The sequence below is a fragment of the Osmia bicornis genome, chromosome 11, assembly GCF_907164935.1.
Source record: "Osmia bicornis bicornis chromosome 11, iOsmBic2.1, whole genome shotgun sequence".
Taxonomy (NCBI): Eukaryota; Metazoa; Arthropoda; class Insecta; order Hymenoptera; family Megachilidae; genus Osmia; species Osmia bicornis.
Genome location: NC_060226.1, coordinates 2009446 through 2026504, shown reverse-complemented (window position 1 = coordinate 2026504; position 17059 = coordinate 2009446). Strand labels below are relative to the sequence as shown.

Here is a 17059-nt window from a genome sequence, read left to right as displayed (position 1 = left end):
TAAATTAATACAAATTGTTACTGAAAACTGTGTTTAACATAATACATTTAAAAATAAGCCCTCAAACATTGAACGTCACGTGTTTGCTACCACTTCCAATCAGTTCACATGTGAACTTATTTTAATACACTTCGATCTAATAGCCAATTTGTTAGATATTTTGTAGTCACGAAATGTTATTCACTGTTTTATACACGATTAAATCCAGATTTGGCTAAAAATATGATACCACAAGAGTTATAACTGTTATCGGTGAGAGCATAAATTTAGATATTAAATAAAATTTTATAGTGTTACAGGTTAGATTTCGGCGAGCAATGAAATGTATATTTTTAATTTTTTGCTAGTAGATATTGTTTTTTTGGAATAGCAGATTTTGAGTAACGAACGAATAATATTTATTGTTCAATTAATATGCAACATAATATGCGTCGTGATTTTTGGAACGAAATACAGAGGCGTAAAAAGTTCTGTTGCAATCACATTGTATAAAATGTACACATCAAATTGTCAGAATTTATAAATATCATTATTGATATAAGTGACATAACTTAAGCAACTGGTTCAATATGAAAGTACATTACTTTGATACATGATTGATATATAATGCAGACACAGATCTATTAAAATGTTAATGTAATAAATTATTTGTCCCTTTATTTTGTAAAATACATCAATGAAACATAATTAGAATAATTTTTAAGACATCAGATATGACAGAAGAATTATTTACAATTGTTTCATCAATAAATTGTTTTAGAAAATTTGGAGTAAAGGAGGCATTCAAAGTTACATCGCATTTATATTACAACAAAGGACACTTCAATGACTAAAGACAAGAAGGTTTTACTGCCTTGTTATAAATATTGCATAATGCTTATTGTATGTGATAGGTTTCACATAATTGAACATGTACCCATATACTAAAATATAAAAGTTTATTTTGTTTAACTTATAGGTTTCAAAAGTATATTTTGAAATCTATAGTACTTTAATGGCTTATTGTTCTGTGTATATGCTAAATTGTTGTTAAATATTTATTTGTGCTATATCAGTTATAATTTTGTTCCTCTTTTTATATTTACTTTTTATTGTACCTACAAAAGAATTAAAATATCATAACGTTACTTAATGTTCGTGTAAATAAAAAATGTGTATTTTGAACCTTGTAGATAGAAATCGTTATTAGAAGATATTTAATTCCTGCTTTTTTATGATTTCAGTTGGTCCTGCATGCTGTGCACTGCATCAACGTCCTGTCAAAAACATTGCACTGTATTTTTTCTTACTTTGCCAAACACTTCATTTGTATAATAAACATATAAGGAAATAATGGCTGCCTACATCAATCGTACAATGTCCATGATTGGAGGAGACAGCCACTTAAGATCAACAGATATAAGAACTGATAATTCTCCTCTTCAGATCTTTGTTAAAGCCAAGAAAAAGATCAACGATATATTTGTGGAAATAGAAGACTATGTACAGGACACTGTGGGATTCATAAAATGTAAGTAATTCTTATCAGTCACAGAATACAATTTATGTTATCAACCAATCATCCTAACTTGTACTTCGCAGCATTGAAAACAGAGCATCAGATCGTTACCACTGATGAAGCACAAACAATTGAGAGTTATGTTAAAAAAGTTCATGCAATTAGAGATGTTCTCATGAGAGATCACATGAAAGTAGCATTTTTTGGAAGGTATACAATTATAATTAATACTGAACAGTAATTATTATTCAAATTAAATATCATGCAACTGTTACAGAACTAGCAATGGTAAAAGTACAGTCATCAATGCAATGTTACGTGACAAGATTTTACCAAGTGGTATAGGTCACACAACAAATTGTTTCTTACAAGTAGAAGGTTCAGACAATGGTGAAGCTTATCTTATTACGGAAGGATCTACCGAAAAGCAACCTGTGCAATCGGTTGGTCAGTTAGGTCATGCTCTCTGTAAAGAAAAGTTGTGCGAGAGTCATTTGGTGAGAATATTTTGGCCAAAGGAAAAATGTTTACTATTACGAGATGATGTGGTATTTGTTGATAGTCCTGGAGTAGATGTAACACCTAATTTAGATGAATGGATTGATAAACACTGCTTGGATGCAGATGTTTTTGTTCTGGTAGCCAATGCTGAATCTACTTTAATGGTTACTGTAAGTGTTACTAATTGTTTTTTGTATATCTATACCAATTAACTACAAACAATATTAAATTTACAGGAAAAAAACTTTTTCCACAAAGTGTCTACAAAATTATCTAAACCAAATATTTTTATTCTTAATAATCGATGGGATGCATCTGCTTCTGAACCAGAGTTCTTTGAACAGGTATGTATTACATAAAGTTGCGTGTGTTGTATAGGTAATATTGTAATATACTTGAAGTAGTTGGAAATTATTGTTAAAAATACTTTCTCAAGAATGAAATAAATTTCAATTTTTTATATTTTTTATTAAAGCTGGTACTACATATTAAGATTATTGTCTTGAAATCTGTTTTCATATAAACAATTTCATTCATTGTGTATTAATATATTTCAAAACTATACTTGTAAAAATGAATTTATTGATAATTAGCTGTATGCAGTGGCAGCTTTACTTAAATAATTCATGTAATACCCGATTTATCCCATAGCTGGTCAAAGAGCAAAAAGAAGTAAGTTATTTTAGAAATTTTATTATTTGTAGTATAACTTAAACGTGTATCAACTACAATCTCTGCAAATTAAATTAATGGTACACTATGCAATACAACCAGCGTGCACAGATCTTTGGCATGGGAAATATTAATGAAAGAATAAATTTAATAGAATTCTTATGATGCAACAGGTCGAATTACTTTTATGCTTAAAATATGTCAAGAATATTTAAATATATGCTTCCTGCTTTTTAAATTATCTCTTACAAGTTACTATGAAATTCGTATTTATTTTACTCTATGTTTGTGTAGGTAAGGGCGCAACATCAAGATAGGGCCGTCGACTTTTTATCAAGAGAATTAAAAGTTTATACTCCTAAGGATGCTGAAGAACGAGTGTTCTTCATTTCAGCAAAAGAAACTCTACAAGCTCGTATACAAGAACAACGGGGGCAGCCTGCTCACAGTAAGCAAACCAAATTTTTCATAAGATAACAAATAGTATACTTAATTAAAACTTTATTATAGATGGTGCGTTAGCAGAAGGATTCCAAAATCGCTATTTCGAATTCCAAGATTTCGAACGAAAATTTGAAGAATGTATCTCCAAGTCTGCTGTAAAAACGAAGTTCGAACAGCATTCTCAACGTGGAAAACATATCGCCACGTAAATAGTCTATCATTTATTCATTTTTCGTTTAAATATAGTGCACAAAAACGTGTCCTTTCTTTTTCCTTTTAAGGGAAATTCGACAAACGTTAGACGAAATACTAGAAAGAACGCAAAAGATGAGAAACGAACAATTACACGTTAAAAAAGACGTTCATGACAAATTAAATTTCACCGAACAACAGTTAATGTTGCTAACCCAAGAAATGAAAGACAAAATTCATCATATGGTAGAGGATGTGGAACAGAGAGTATCGAAAGCTTTGAGCGAAGAAATTCGTAGATTAGCTGTACTTATTGACGAATTTAGTGTTCCTTTTCATACTGATCCGTTAGTTCTAAATGTATATAAACGGGAACTCCACACCCATGTGGAAAATGGTTTAGGTATTGCTTACATTTATTCTGCATTCTTCTTACTTGATAGACGTTCTAACTTTATAATTATACAGGTTCTAACTTAAGAGCAAGGCTCAGTACTGCATTGGCTTTAAATATAGAAAATTCACAAAGGGAAATGACGGAACGAATGGCAAACTTACTGCCAGAAAATAAGAGGCAAATGTCATTGAACATTTTACCAAGAAGAGAGCCATTCGAAATCTTGTACAGATTAAATTGTGACAATTTGTGTGCTGATTTTCATGAGGATTTAGAATTCCGATTCTCTTGGGGAATTGTAGCTATAATTAATAGGTTTGCGGGAAAGCAAGGGAAAAGATTAGCTATTGCTAATTATCCACAGGATGTAAGTTAATTAATGAAATACTTTTGTATTGATAATATTACGAGCTGTCTACGTTCATAGGTACCACCACCTCTTATGAGTCCTGCAGAAAGTGTCGATTCTATAAAATTGATGTCAAGTGCCCCAGCTTTTTCACAAAGATCAGATGACTGGTCATTGGCTACTAAAATTGCAGTAGCATCCATCACATCTCAGGGTACCATGGGAGGACTTATAGTTGCTGGTTTTGTAGGTGTCTGTTATATGAAACACATAGTTGCAAGTATTGAATCATTTGGTTTTATTCTATTGAAATTTTGTTAGATGTTGAAAACAATTGGTTGGAGGCTTATAGCTGTAACTGGTGCTATATATGGTGCTTTGTATCTTTACGAACGATTAACATGGACTAATAAAGCAAAAGAGCGTGAATTTAAGCGTCAATATGTGTCTCACGCTACAAAGAAATTAAAACTAATTGTAGATCTGACATCTGCAAATTGTAGCCATCAAGTACAACAGTAAGTTTCAAAGGTTTCATTGAATATTCATTTTCATACAATGTTATTATTTTTATATAATTACAGGGAGCTGTCTAGCACATTTGCACGTCTGTGTCATTTAATAGATGAAACGACAACTGAAATGGATTCTGAACTGAAAAACATTGCGAGTACAATTCGAATACTTGAAGAAGCAACCAGTAGCGCTAAGGTTTTACGAAATAAGGCTAATTATTTAACTAATGAGCTCGATTTATTTGATGCAGCATACTTAAAGTCGTTGAATTAAGCATAGAATGACATTATTTTAGGAAAATAATGCAGGTTATTAAAAATCGATGTTAAACAACATCGCTTCCCGTTTTGGAAAATATATCTACGCATGCTGTGATATTAAAGTAACAACTAATAATGAAATGTTGATCGCATGCTAGGTGTATTTTCCCAAACAACCATTTGTGCAGACAGAGGGAATGTTTTTACAAAAGAAAACCTTATCTAGTCTTAAATGCAGGCAACCTTGTATCCTCTGAATGTGTTATTCTAAATTTTTAACAAATTTCTCATAATTTAAGTCGATGATTTCTTTTATACAAAAAAGAAATTATCAAAGAGATCTTTAATAGAAATGAATTTTTGAATTTATTTTTTGTTTTTAATAATCTATTCTAAAATGAATCATGCTAAACGATTTTTTTTGCAAATATAATACCAGTGTTTTAATATAAATGTTACGAAATAATATTGCAGAGGTAAATGAATTTTATTTATATAGTAAACAATATAATGCAATTATTAGATTTATTAGATTATATTTATAAAAGAGCTTATGTTGTATGAATAAAAGGTTGTTCGTTGAATAAGAATTACATTTGTATTCTTTGATTATTATGTGAAATAAATTGAAGGGAAGAATGAGTGATACGAGGATACACTTGTACACATATACATATATTTAAATACATATGTGCCATACATAACTACATAACCTCTTTGTTAAACATGTGTTATACGTATAAGAAATGGCTGGAATATGTAATTACATACAAGTAAAACATTGTAATAAAGCAGTCAGGTTGTTTAGCACAGTAAGCACTTTATTTATTATGTTAATGTAATTATTGTCTGTTCTATGTACATTTATGATTTTCATTATAACCAGAAAGTATCTTCTAACCTAAAAGCTCCTACGCAAGCTGACCTAATTGGACCACCTGACCCAGTTTCGAATTTAAGACCCATAATATTTGCAAGATCTAAAAATGAAAGTAACTTAGAGAAGAAATACAGGGAAGCCAGAGAAGATACGCAGCTTTGGAATGAACATTTCTGGAAAAAGCATAATACGAGTTTTATACAAGTATTATAATTTATATATTACTGTTATCAAAAATAGTTTAAACATTACAAAGTTGAATGTGTTGTAGGAAAGGAAACAATTTCAAAAAGACCTGAAGGCACAAGGAAAAGAGTCAATTACTGCAGATGACATGTCAGTATTTTATAAAGAATTTTTAGACAAAAATTGGCAAACTCATTTAAACTATAATATTGCCTGGTATAAAAGGAACCTTAAATTATTATTTCTTGAAATAAGGGTACGACTTGCTAAATTAAAATTTAAGTAATATATATAGAAGTGTTCAATAAATATATGGTTTAATTACATTATTCGCAAAGAAAATATTATTGGTAAATTGTATGTATTTACAACGTAAATGCATATTTGTTGATGTAAATTCATCAACTTTGAAATTTATGAACACACTTTATAACACACGTTAGGAATAAACATTATAACTTAATTTTATGATGTACAGATTACGTAATATAACCATTAACATTTTTAAGAGATCTTCCGTTGTATTGACATATTTGATTTTTTAAACATTCTATTTCTTGTTCTTTTTGTTAACAATAGATACCATGTATCTATACTGCTGCCTTTCATAAACAAGTTTTGTCTGATATTGTTTAATAGACTGATGTAATTTTTGATATGCAAATTTTGCAACTGTTAATGCCCTCTGTTTTTCTTTCTTCAAGTAATCTATTTCGTCTATAAATTTTCTACATTGTTCACATTGTGATAGATACGCATTATTTAATTCGGTATCAGTTTTATCCAGTGTTAATTGCAACGATTTGTTTCTCTGTTTTTCTTTATGCAATTCATCTTTGAGTTGATTAAATTCACAAGCAACTTGCTGTGCCATTTCTTCACTGTCATGCAATAACTAATAATAAAAACTCATTAATTAGATGGTTCAATTCAAGCTTACTAAATACAATACCTTTTTCTGTTTTGATATGGTTTTGTTTTGTTCTTCTACGATCTTTTCTTTTATTCTTAATTCAGAAGAATGATTTTCTGTAAGAGTTTCTAGTTCTTGTTTAAGGCAATCACAAGCTTTTCTCTCTTCGCATAAACCGTACTTCAGATCCTCTATTTTTTCTTCCAATTCTTTACAAACGCAATTACTTGATTCCAACATCTGTTTTACTTCTAACAGCGCACTATTCTGTGGATAAATTATGAAGAAATACGAGGCTGTAATTAAGTTGCTTTCATTTATTGCTTACCTTTTCAAGTAGTTCTTTATCCCTCTCTTGCAATGTATGTTGTTGATTATTACATATACCAGTTACTTCACATATCCTTCTCTTCTGTATCTTAATTACATTTGTAAGTTCCATAATCATGTCCATGAATTCTGTTCTTTCTGTATTTACAGCATCTTCTTTCTCTTTTGCTGCTTGTTTCATTCGATTTACTTCCCTCTCAACCTCTTCACACCTTATATGAAGTGATCCTTCAATTATACTTCAAAGAAATAAGGGTATATATATATATATATTTATTGAAAGACTAAACGAAATTACCGTTTAGTTTCTTCCTCTGAGTAAGATTGTAATTTGTTCTTTAAATGATCACGTTCTTGGGACAAGGCGGTATTTGCATGCGCAACTTCAATTATCTGTTGCTGAAGTGGCATTTATTCTCATATTAATGAACATAATTTTGATCTTGTATGCAGTATCGAGCACAGTAGACTTCCCGGGGAGGGCTACTATGCTCGGTGCTGTACATACTTGTAATCTCGAGATTTCATTCAGTAACTGTTCTTCTGTATTTCTAACTAAATCTGTCTCAGCTTTTGATTCTTTAACTGCAACTTCAATTTCTTGGTCTGCTGTTTCTACTGCATTTCTTAAACAAGCTGCCCTTTGTTCTTCTTTTAAGCATTTCAAGTTACAGGTCAAAGATTTTAATTGTTTCTCTAATTGTACGGTACGTCTTCTTTCATTTAAGAGCTCCTATGAATTACAAATTATATGAGTTTCAATAGAGTCTACAAACAGGAATTTCTGTTTAGTAAAACCTTTTGAATTCTTTCAAAAGAATTTCTGTCTTTGTAAATATCTTCAGGATTGTAATAGAATTCCTGTAATCCATTATTTTCTTCGATAAAATTTCTATCTACTTCAGTTTGAGCTGTTTCTTTACTCGGTGCCTCAAGTTGCATAATACTTCCATTTGAATTATTTGTACTTGCTTCAGTATGCGAATTATCTTTGGTAGGAATGGTTTGTTCATTTTTCTCTTCATATGTATCAATTACTTTATCGGTAACAGATGTTTTAAACGATTGTGAGTTTAAACTTATTTGATTAGATTTATGTGATTTCTCTGGCACTTGTAAATGGTCCTGACTAATTGTATTATTTTTAGTATTAACACTTGAACCTTTGGATACTTGTATATCATCTTTTAAATCTGTTTGAACTGTTAAAAAAATGATGTATTAATAAGATAATATTTGTTACACAAAATAGTGTCAGTATACCTTCAGCTAATTTAATATCTCTACAGAGAAGTAATTTTCTACGTGTTTTACATGATCTTGAATTGCATGGTATCTTCCTTTTACTATCATTATATGAAATGCACTTATCATTAAATTTATTGCATTGTTCTTTAAAAGATAAAATGTGATGGGCACAATGGTACAGTTTACCAAAGTTATGTATACTGCACTGCACAAAGTGTATAATTTTTTAATATATTATTTTCTTAAATGAACATACAACATATTATGTGTACCTTTTTACACGATGGAATAGGGCATATGTTACATTCTTCTTCCATGTTTTGTAATTTAGAAATAATCATAAGTTGTTGATTTAAGTTATCTAAACGTGTTGAAATATTGCACATTACAAATTTTACTTAACACTCTTAAAATATTAGGCATAATATAAATTTATATCTTGTGGTGGATTCTAAAATATTGACATCCAATAAGTGATGTACTGAATATATATGCTTACATACATATGTATGAAATTCTGCACAGATTACCTTCTTTTTTTTAAATTTGTGTAACCTTTTAATTTACTATGAATTTACTTCCACAAAATTTATTTTATACATAATACAGAATAATGTTTGGAAACATTCGTTTATTGATGCAAAAAGTAGATATTTTTAAATAATATTTCTTGTGCAATGACTCGTCATTACCTAACGATATTTAAACGACAAAGATCACATTATATATCTTGGAATATTTTATTCCTCTGGGGATTTGGATTATGGATAGCTCTGTGTACAAGTAATTTGTATCACTCTGATATTTTGGCACAAGAAGGTAAATCTGATACATACTTTCATACAATATATTAACTAAGAAACAATTTTCTTTTAGCTGTATTATTTTATCAGCAAAATTCAGATCTTGGAATTGCATGTAACATTTCAACAAACACAGAAACTATGGAAGATATATTATACATTATGGCAACAGATTATACTTTGAACAACACAACACTAATCTTAAGGGCCATGCTTAATCATATTCATATTTTTGCATTCATATGCTTTGTGGTACTTTCTATATTCATGCAAGAACGTATTAGGAAAAAGATAGAAGTATGGAATAATATGTAAGTAAGAATTTTCTTGTGCAAAAGCTTAAAAATAATCATATTTCACTTTAAGTTTTCACAGAAAATGTAACTCTTCTTCAATTATCTCATATTTGAATTCTTTTGTGAGAGAACATAAAGAAAATAATATTTTTAATGATGAAACAAATGGTAATGATCACATTGTGTTACAATGTGAACTTTCTCTAAATTCTAAAATTGATGTGGAGCAGAATATGTTATCCTATGATCAAACAAAAGATGATTATGTTTGGGTAGAGGAAAAAAATAACAATATACTGAACATAAATATAACTATTGTACAAAACAAAATTGTTTTTAATGGTTATACATTGTTGCTCTTTAACAATTATGAATTGTACCAATATTTTAATAATCAACAATTGAAGAGTACTTATAGCTCGTTAACAAGGTATTTAGCAGTTCAGAACTCAAAATATATAGAATGTGATGTAAAATCATCAAATGAAAAAATCAATTATCTTCCATTAAAAAAATGTGTACAAAAAGGTGTCATTAGTTCATCACCAGAATTTAAAAAATTTCTGGAAAATTTAACGAGGTCTCAATTTTTTCATCCATTTATGTTAGAGGTGTCTACAAGCTATATTGTTTGTATAAAATCAATTTATAAGTGATCATTTTAAATAAAATATTCTGTTTTATTTGGACATTATTATTTAAAACTTTTATTATTTGAATACGGATGAAATTCGAAACCTGATTTTAATGTAATCTTATGTATCTTGACACAATATAATAATTTTTTACATACATACATACATTTCAACTAGAAATTGATGAATGTTGTTAGATTAATTATTGTTTATTTCAATAAATGTTACAATGAATGCTTACAAAGGTAGAATTGTCCATGAAAATAATTTTCATGAAAAACTGTACGCATAAAATAGATAAAAGCTTCTAGATTACACTGTCTAACAAATAACTTTTTTTTAATGTTCTGATCCCCTCTAGGGAACACTATAAGAATCACCCTTGCGGGAATCGGAACATCGATTCAGTCATCAGTCTAATTGTATTAAATTTAAAACAAATGTTTGATAATTAAAAGGGACATTCTTAACTCTTATTTAACTTGAAGGAACAACAATATGTATTCAATTTCGACATTAAGAAAATATTTTATATATTATTATTTACACCTACTTTGTACCATTTTAAGGAAGTATAAAATTTTATAATAGTATCTTTCATAAAATTGTAATCAGTCGTTGCAAATTAAACATGTAAAATAGTCTCAAAGAAGGCTACGAAAATACGGTTGTGACGAGAATGACTATTTGAAGTTTTATACAGTGTTTTGTAAAACAGTTCGCGCTCGTTTCACATTACCTGTTTTACAACTGTTCACGTTACTAGCAAATCTTAATGAATTCAGTGTTTCATTATAACACTCTTCTAAAGGCGATATATTTAATAACATCAAAGTCTTTGAATTGCCACCCAAAGACGGCATCAATAAATGAGTAAGTTTTGAGTTTCTGTAAGGAATATGTTCCTGCTTCTTCAAAAGAGCAAGAATAACATTACCTAAGTTCGCCAGCGATTTGTTAATGTTTTTCGTTTCCGCCAGTCGTACCGTTTCCTCGCCTTTTAATCTTTCGGAGCCTGCTAAGTCAACTAAATTTAAGTTTCCTACAGAAATCTCTCCTCTTAATCGGTGTGTTCCAATAAGCCTTATTCTTGCTACTGAATGTGATCTTGATGATCTAGAAAATCACATTAGGTCATCATTTATGTATTTATTACCGCTATTTGTAAATTATTAATTTACCTTTCGTTCGACTGAGTAGCCGCAACCGCTCTGTTACGTTGTGCAATTAGAAGACATTCGTGCAGTTCGTCAGGACTATGTATTTTTTCTATCTTAAGGTTGCTAACATACAAGTCGTGCCCTTTACTGTCGGCCATTCGGATTTCGTGTATTTTTTGTTGATAATCAAGTAGATCGACAATATGCTCGTTATAAATTTCAAGAAAGCTAGCTTCTATTTCATACTCCCACCCAAGTAATTCAAATTGTTTCATTTCTTGAAATATATGCCGTACCGTTCTAGGTATCATGCCTTCCGTTTCAGAGCCAGGTAAACCCTCCATGGTATACGTTTTACCAGAACCAGTCTGGCCATATGCAAAGACACAAACATTGTATCCTTCTAAGGCAGACTGAACCAACATAGATAATTCTTCAAATACATGCTCCTGCTTAGCCGTTGGTGGAAAAACTTTATCAAACGAAAATTCTTGTCTAATTCCTCTTAATTTTCCGCTACAGCTAACTGCATCAGAACCATCTGATTTTCCTACTTCAATAGTGCATTCATCTATGAAGTTCATTGCACACAATGGTTTTTCAAGTTCGTTTGGAGTTCTAGGTCGTACTCTACAAAATACTCTAATATTTCCTTTTAGTTCTTGTATCGCGTTATGTAGAATTCTACGATCCTTGTCCATTGTATGAACTAACGATTGTAACTCGTTTTTAACTGTAGTCAGTTCTTCATTGACCTTTACCTGAGTTCCTAAATTTGATTCTAGATCTTGTATTACAGATTCGTGTTTCACTAGTAACACTTTTTGAGATTCATACGTTTCTTGACATTCTCGTAGCTTATTTGAAACGTTTTTGAAGGACTTTTCTGATTCCATTAAACGTTTAAATAAACTTTCTCTTTCTTCTTGTATTTTGTCCATTTCCATCTTCAATTGTTTAAGCTCGTTATCTAATGCTTTATTTAAATTTTCATACTTCTCTGCTTTTGATTTATATACATTTTCATTTGCTTTCAAACTGTTTACTTGTTCTTGAAGTTCATTGTACTTTAATGTAGTTTCATTGTATTTCTGTCGCATATTGGACAAAGCATCATTTGTATGAGCCAATCTACCCTTTAAATCCCATTTAGAAGGCTTAACTACAGTATTATTTTGAATCCTTTTAGTTGAAGCATCTTGAATGATTCTGTTAGTAACTTTATTTGTTAATACAGTGCCAGATCGTGTATTTACTGTAGATTTAACAGAAGGCTTAGTAAATGGTTTTTTAGCTTCTATTTGAGTAGTGGGAGCAGTAGCTGGCCTTTTCGTAGCCCTAGTAGTAATAGACGACAAAGTTTTTGATCTGGTAAGGTTTCCCCTTGGTGGCAGCTTATTTTCATTTGTACATTTAAGGTTCATATTCAGCGTACTTTTGGCTTTTTTCAAATTCTCAGAAATACTAGCAGAACTTGTATGAGGCTCTCGGCTTTGGTCCTTTGTTATTTTTTGATTTTCCATTTTTACATTCGTTGTACTAAGCATTGATGTTACTCCAATCTTTGGTTTTGGTAAACGTGATTCCATCTATCAATAATAATTATTTACATTAATGTAAGAATAATTACAATAAATTACATGCATGAAAAATTCAACTAAACACATGCAGTACCCAGATTTGAAAAATACTTTTTATCAAATCAATCTATTTCTCTTCTACTATTCATGCTCTCTTAAATCCTAATTTATAATGTTTAAAATACAATGTTCGTTAGAAGAGATATGTATACGAACAATAACGACAACACTCTAATAAAACAAACCTTGTTGCCTAAAAAGATACAAGCAAATCTGTAGTCACACGTCTACAAATTATCCGCTTATTCTTGAATTACCTAATATTTTCATACACATAAGTTTACTTAACACGCAAATGCATGTTTCATACTATATTTCTGTTACAATATCAGAATAATCACGATTTACGTACAAAACAAGGAAAACACTGTCTATTACTCCTTAACGGCTGAACGGCGGTTAAATAACATCCGCTACATTTATTTGAACTTGATATTGTCTCTGATTGAACCAATCAGAAAGCAGCATTTGTAACAACCAACCATCCAAAGCATACGAAAAATTCAACCAATCATCATTCTCAGCTGATAGAGTAAAGTAGATTACTGTAATACCGACTGAACTGTACGAAGAGTTTGAGAAAGTACGCTATAGATGGCGAAAAAGGTTTCTTTGCCAAAATGACGTTTCGGCGGACACGTTGTCACACGGACTTCCACACTGGCCATCTCTGCGCATGCGCATTGTGCCGGCAATAAGTATTTCGATTCGCGCGTAAGTAGTGTGACGATAAGTTGTTTTAAAGTAAGTTAAAAGTACCTGAAGAAAAGACAAGAAAATGTCAGGAAAATCGAAAGCATTCACTAAAGAAGAAGAATTGCTTCTTCAAGATTTCTCACGAAATGTTTCCACTAAATCTTCGGCTTTGTTTTATGGCAATGCTTTCATCGTTTCAGCGATCCCCATCTGTGAGTAGAAAATTTGGAAAAATTAATGTACATATCTTATATCGATTTTACGTTAACGTTTATGCATTCTTTGATAAATTTTAATATATGTTTAAATCATCCTTTAAAGAACAAATAGATAATTGTGAGAAAAATAAATTTTTTTCATAGTTAACCTGTATCTTTCTGTTTCAGGGCTTTTCTGGAGAATTCATCTGATCGACATATATGCTAATCTAATTTCCTTCGTTCTAGTTACATTAGCAAGCACATATGCTTTAGCTCTTGCTTATAAAAATACCAAGTTTGTTCTTAAACATAAGGTATTATAAATCACATAAGTTTTATAACACATCTATGTTTTTGATTATAACAAGTGCCATTTATTAACAGATTGCAGTGAAAAGGGAAGATGCAGTGACTAAGGAGATGAATAGAAAGTTAGCAGAAGATAAGAAAATGAGCAAAAAAGAGAAAGATGAAAGGTAATTTAGAATGTCTGATTTTAATATTTCTGCGATGTATTTATATTAAAAGTTTAATACAAATTTCCAGAATCTTGTGGAAGAAAAATGAAGTGGCTGATTATGAAGCGACAACATTTTCAATCTTCTACAACAATGCCTTATTCTTAGCGCTTGTTATTGTATCTTCATTCTACATTTTAAAGACATTTACTCCAGCCGTGAATTACATACTTTCCGTTGGTGCAACAAGTGCATTGTTAGCACTACTATCGACTGGATCTCAATAATGTATAAGGTGTGAGATGCGTGAACTTAATCATTTATTTCACCAGACAATTCTGTGCGACTGCAGTTGTTTTGATGAGTGAATGGGTATATATGTAATAAAATCGTTTCTATTTATACTAATTTCAATTATGTATATTATTTTTTATACCTGAAAAATTGAAATCATTGTTACAAAATATTTAAAACTTCATTCATCTTGAATTGAACTCATTAGACTCATATTTTATACTCAAACACATGACAAATAATTCTCATCAATTTCGCACCACTCGTTCACTCAGTATTTTTGTCAAGTTGCCCAGAAAATACGATGAAACAAGTCAATGAGCTATGTGTTTATTATCGAGCGTACTCTGATTAGAAAATTCAATTCCTTGACGAACGAATAACAATCACAATTTATGACCATCGCGATCATCCAGGTTATAGTTTATCATCGTTTGTAAGTAGCCGAGTATTTTTATACAAATTAATTAGACCAGTTCTACCGCAAATTTATAATAGATCATAGATTGTAATCCGTTATATGAAGTCTAATGCAGACCATTCTAATGCTTTATTTGCTTGTTTAAGTTGGAGCTGTGCCAGTGTATAGCTTACTGAAGGAAAATCCCTCGCCAAATTGTATATTCTATTCCTGTACAGAAGTGAAAATGCAAACATTCACTTACATGATACTGAAGTATTATCACTTACATCATTCACACCTTGATACATTTAGCAGTTTCTCATCACGACACTCTATTTATATTTTATCATTTTAAAAACAGAAGAGGCTTTAATTACACTAAATGGTAAGAAGAATTACAAGATTAATTTTATCCCAACACCATTAAATAATTCTATATGTTTTCCAGATTTTCATTATATAAGGAATTCGCATTGGCACAAATTTACTTGTGCATTTGGCAGAGATGTATCAGTTTCTTGGTTTGATTTATGTTACCGCGTGATATTCCCGTACGTCTGACAGTTTCCTTAGATAAATCGAGGTTCGATTATTACGCAGAAAAGATTGAAAATTAGAGTCTAAAACGACCTTTCGATTCCTCCGTCGATCATAGGTAGATTAAACACTTAATGGTTACTTAAATCGCTAATAAATAGTAGTAAACAACGTTTATTATACAGCATGGTACTTAACCGTGGGAATTTTGGATCTTCTCCAAAGGTGTTTATCTACCTTCTCCAGACATAGGTTTAAGTGATTATTGCGGATTTTCACTTTATTATTCGGCAACGTTCCATCAATAATTACTATAAGTATTTCTGAATTTCAGCAAGAAGATGATACTTTTTTATATTTTATTATTCATCTGTGTATTGAGCTTTGAAAATATGAAATTATCAAGAAGAGGAAATAGGAATTCAATGAAAGAAAAATATAGACAGTGATACACAATATAGTATCCTTTGTTTATTGTTTTCTCAAAGCACTATTCAAGCCGGAAAAGTTGTTTTGTTGGCAACTATCCATCGAACTACCCACATTTCTTTGTTAGTCTTGATGATTTTGAAACACTCCGTCTACGCCGTTGAATTCCCGGACGTAGAAACCTGTTCCATAAAACATTTTCAATTTCTCTTTTTGACTGACAGCGAGCAAAATGTCTGCAGCTTGGACATTGAAAAAACGAGTCGGCTAATGTTACAACAATTTCACTTGGTGATCGAGCCAGCGACGAAATTTCCAGAGGTAATCGCATTTATTTCAGTAGTTGAAATTGAACCATGCGACCTACCCTTATTAACGATTGTTAATCATAAAATATTTAAGTGATAAAAAAAATTGAATACCCCAATTGTTAATAATATTGTTTAACGTTATGACTCAAACTTGTTCTAGGTATTGTTTCTTTTGTTAGCGCCAGCTCGAAGGTTCTTGTTTCGGCTCCAAGCAATAAGTTCTCTGTTGATCTGACTCGAAGTTTTACTGTCGTTTACGTAGAGTCTACGTTGTAGACCGTAGAATTGTCATTTTCTATTTTCGTACCAATGCAGCGATGTCGTTCATTCCCAAAAAGACGTACACACGATCGCTACACACAGTCGTCTCAATGAACGAATTCAAGTGGGATGTTCCAGTGGATGTCTAAAATTAAAGGAGATCATTCTCATCAGACTTAAAGCTTCTTAGATTATATGCATCCTGTCTTTTCAAAAGTAGCACAGGTCCTTCACCAAAGTTCTCTGTGACTTCTTAAAAAAAACAGCAGAATTCTTATTTTATATTAAAAAAAATTCAATGCATGAAAAGTGCTTGACTATCATAATCATTTTCAGCGTGAAACTGGAGGGTCAGTAATCAACAAGGAATAGTAGCAGTAGCAAAATAGCAAAATAGTAGCAGAAATCTGGCAAAATGAGGCAACGGGGGGAGCCGAACTGGAAGCGGATCCGAAAAGACGTCCCTGATTTCGAGCCTCGCGGCTGCGTCTGCATCCCAGAAATAGCGCAAGCGCCTTTCCAAAAGCTTTCAGGCCCGTAGTGAAGGAGG

At 31.0% G+C, this 17059-nt stretch overlaps 6 protein-coding genes across 8 annotated transcripts; 4 read left to right on the top strand and 2 right to left on the bottom strand.

Annotated features, from left to right (window-relative positions):
* The first annotated feature begins 18 nt into the window (after positions 1-18).
* LOC114877724 (transmembrane GTPase Marf) lies at positions 19-5422 on the top strand. Its single transcript, XM_029190676.2, has 12 exons — positions 19-252; positions 1224-1510; positions 1582-1708; positions 1776-2169; positions 2236-2343; positions 2966-3119; positions 3182-3320; positions 3397-3710; positions 3776-4071; positions 4132-4299; positions 4375-4571; positions 4638-5422. The coding sequence occupies exons 2-12, from the start codon at positions 1333-1335 to the stop codon at positions 4840-4842; spliced, it is 2280 nt and encodes a 759-aa protein (XP_029046509.1). The 5' UTR covers positions 19-252; positions 1224-1332; the 3' UTR covers positions 4843-5422.
* A 125-nt stretch (positions 5423-5547) lies between these two features.
* LOC114877730 (cytochrome c oxidase assembly factor 8) lies at positions 5548-6224 on the top strand. Its single transcript, XM_029190687.1, has 3 exons — positions 5548-5641; positions 5716-5913; positions 5981-6224. The coding sequence occupies exons 1-3, from the start codon at positions 5576-5578 to the stop codon at positions 6179-6181; spliced, it is 465 nt and encodes a 154-aa protein (XP_029046520.1). The 5' UTR covers positions 5548-5575; the 3' UTR covers positions 6182-6224.
* A 221-nt stretch (positions 6225-6445) lies between these two features.
* Positions 6446-7327, bottom strand: LOC114877732 (ras and EF-hand domain-containing protein homolog). The gene is made up of 3 exons (XM_029190689.2): positions 7137-7327; positions 6848-7075; positions 6446-6790 (listed from the first exon to the last, which is right to left on the bottom strand). Exons 1-3 carry the CDS (start codon positions 7317-7319, stop codon positions 6446-6448), a joined length of 756 nt encoding a protein of 251 aa, XP_029046522.2. The 5' UTR covers positions 7320-7327.
* A 1736-nt stretch (positions 7328-9063) lies between these two features.
* Positions 9064-9504, top strand: LOC114877731. The gene is made up of 2 exons (XM_029190688.2): positions 9064-9205; positions 9263-9504. Exons 1-2 carry the CDS (start codon positions 9064-9066, stop codon positions 9502-9504), a joined length of 384 nt encoding a protein of 127 aa, XP_029046521.2.
* Positions 9505-10306: 802 nt separating this feature from the next.
* On the bottom strand, positions 10307-13340 carry LOC114877725 (protein claret segregational-like). Of its 3 annotated transcripts, none has more exons than XM_029190680.2 (3): positions 13273-13340; positions 11302-12869; positions 10307-11236 (listed from the first exon to the last, which is right to left on the bottom strand). In XM_029190680.2, exons 2-3 carry the CDS (start codon positions 12867-12869, stop codon positions 10816-10818), a joined length of 1989 nt encoding a protein of 662 aa, XP_029046513.2. In that variant the 5' UTR covers positions 13273-13340; the 3' UTR covers positions 10307-10815. The 3 variants fall into 3 exon arrangements, with proteins under 3 accessions (XP_029046513.2, XP_029046511.2, XP_029046510.2); XM_029190678.2 differs by having other exon boundaries at positions 13178-13329; XM_029190677.2 differs by having other exon boundaries at positions 13106-13328.
* A 260-nt stretch (positions 13341-13600) lies between these two features.
* LOC114877728 (translocon-associated protein subunit gamma) lies at positions 13601-14682 on the top strand. The gene is made up of 4 exons (XM_029190683.2): positions 13601-13828; positions 14003-14130; positions 14201-14292; positions 14363-14682. The coding sequence occupies exons 1-4, from the start codon at positions 13699-13701 to the stop codon at positions 14559-14561; spliced, it is 549 nt and encodes a 182-aa protein (XP_029046516.1). The 5' UTR covers positions 13601-13698; the 3' UTR covers positions 14562-14682.
* Positions 14683-17059: the final 2377 nt, after the last annotated feature.

What these genes read in the sequence shown, in the direction of transcription:
- LOC114877725 (XM_029190680.2), bottom strand. Translation starts at nt 12,869, where the DNA reads ATGGAATCACGTTTACCAAAACCAAAGATTGGAGTAACATCAATGCTT. An exon ending in GCTACTCAGTCGAACGAAAG is followed by an intron (nt 11,237 to 11,301) that starts GTAAATTAATAA and finishes GTGATTTTCTAG; the next exon opens with ATCATCAAGATCACATTCAG.
- LOC114877731 (XM_029190688.2), top strand. Translation starts at nt 9,064, where the DNA reads ATGACTCGTCATTACCTAACGATATTTAAACGACAAAGATCACATTAT. An exon ending in TGATATTTTGGCACAAGAAG is followed by an intron (nt 9,206 to 9,262) that starts GTAAATCTGATA and finishes ATTTTCTTTTAG; the next exon opens with CTGTATTATTTTATCAGCAA.
- LOC114877728 (XM_029190683.2), top strand. Translation starts at nt 13,699, where the DNA reads ATGTCAGGAAAATCGAAAGCATTCACTAAAGAAGAAGAATTGCTTCTT. An exon ending in AGTTTGTTCTTAAACATAAG is followed by an intron (nt 14,131 to 14,200) that starts GTATTATAAATC and finishes ATTTATTAACAG; the next exon opens with ATTGCAGTGAAAAGGGAAGA. An exon ending in AAAAAAGAGAAAGATGAAAG is followed by an intron (nt 14,293 to 14,362) that starts GTAATTTAGAAT and finishes ACAAATTTCCAG; the next exon opens with AATCTTGTGGAAGAAAAATG.
- LOC114877730 (XM_029190687.1), top strand. Translation starts at nt 5,576, where the DNA reads ATGGCTGGAATATGTAATTACATACAAGTAAAACATTGTAATAAAGCA. An exon ending in CAGTCAGGTTGTTTAGCACA is followed by an intron (nt 5,642 to 5,715) that starts GTAAGCACTTTA and finishes CATTATAACCAG; the next exon opens with AAAGTATCTTCTAACCTAAA. An exon ending in ATAATACGAGTTTTATACAA is followed by an intron (nt 5,914 to 5,980) that starts GTATTATAATTT and finishes AATGTGTTGTAG; the next exon opens with GAAAGGAAACAATTTCAAAA.
- LOC114877724 (XM_029190676.2), top strand. Translation starts at nt 1,333, where the DNA reads ATGGCTGCCTACATCAATCGTACAATGTCCATGATTGGAGGAGACAGC. An exon ending in AATCTACTTTAATGGTTACT is followed by an intron (nt 2,170 to 2,235) that starts GTAAGTGTTACT and finishes TTAAATTTACAG; the next exon opens with GAAAAAAACTTTTTCCACAA. An exon ending in TTGCTAATTATCCACAGGAT is followed by an intron (nt 4,072 to 4,131) that starts GTAAGTTAATTA and finishes CTACGTTCATAG; the next exon opens with GTACCACCACCTCTTATGAG.
- LOC114877732 (XM_029190689.2), bottom strand. Translation starts at nt 7,319, where the DNA reads ATGAAACAAGCAGCAAAAGAGAAAGAAGATGCTGTAAATACAGAAAGA. An exon ending in ATAAAGAACTACTTGAAAAG is followed by an intron (nt 7,076 to 7,136) that starts GTAAGCAATAAA and finishes ATTTATCCACAG; the next exon opens with AATAGTGCGCTGTTAGAAGT. An exon ending in CCATATCAAAACAGAAAAAG is followed by an intron (nt 6,791 to 6,847) that starts GTATTGTATTTA and finishes TTTTATTATTAG; the next exon opens with TTATTGCATGACAGTGAAGA.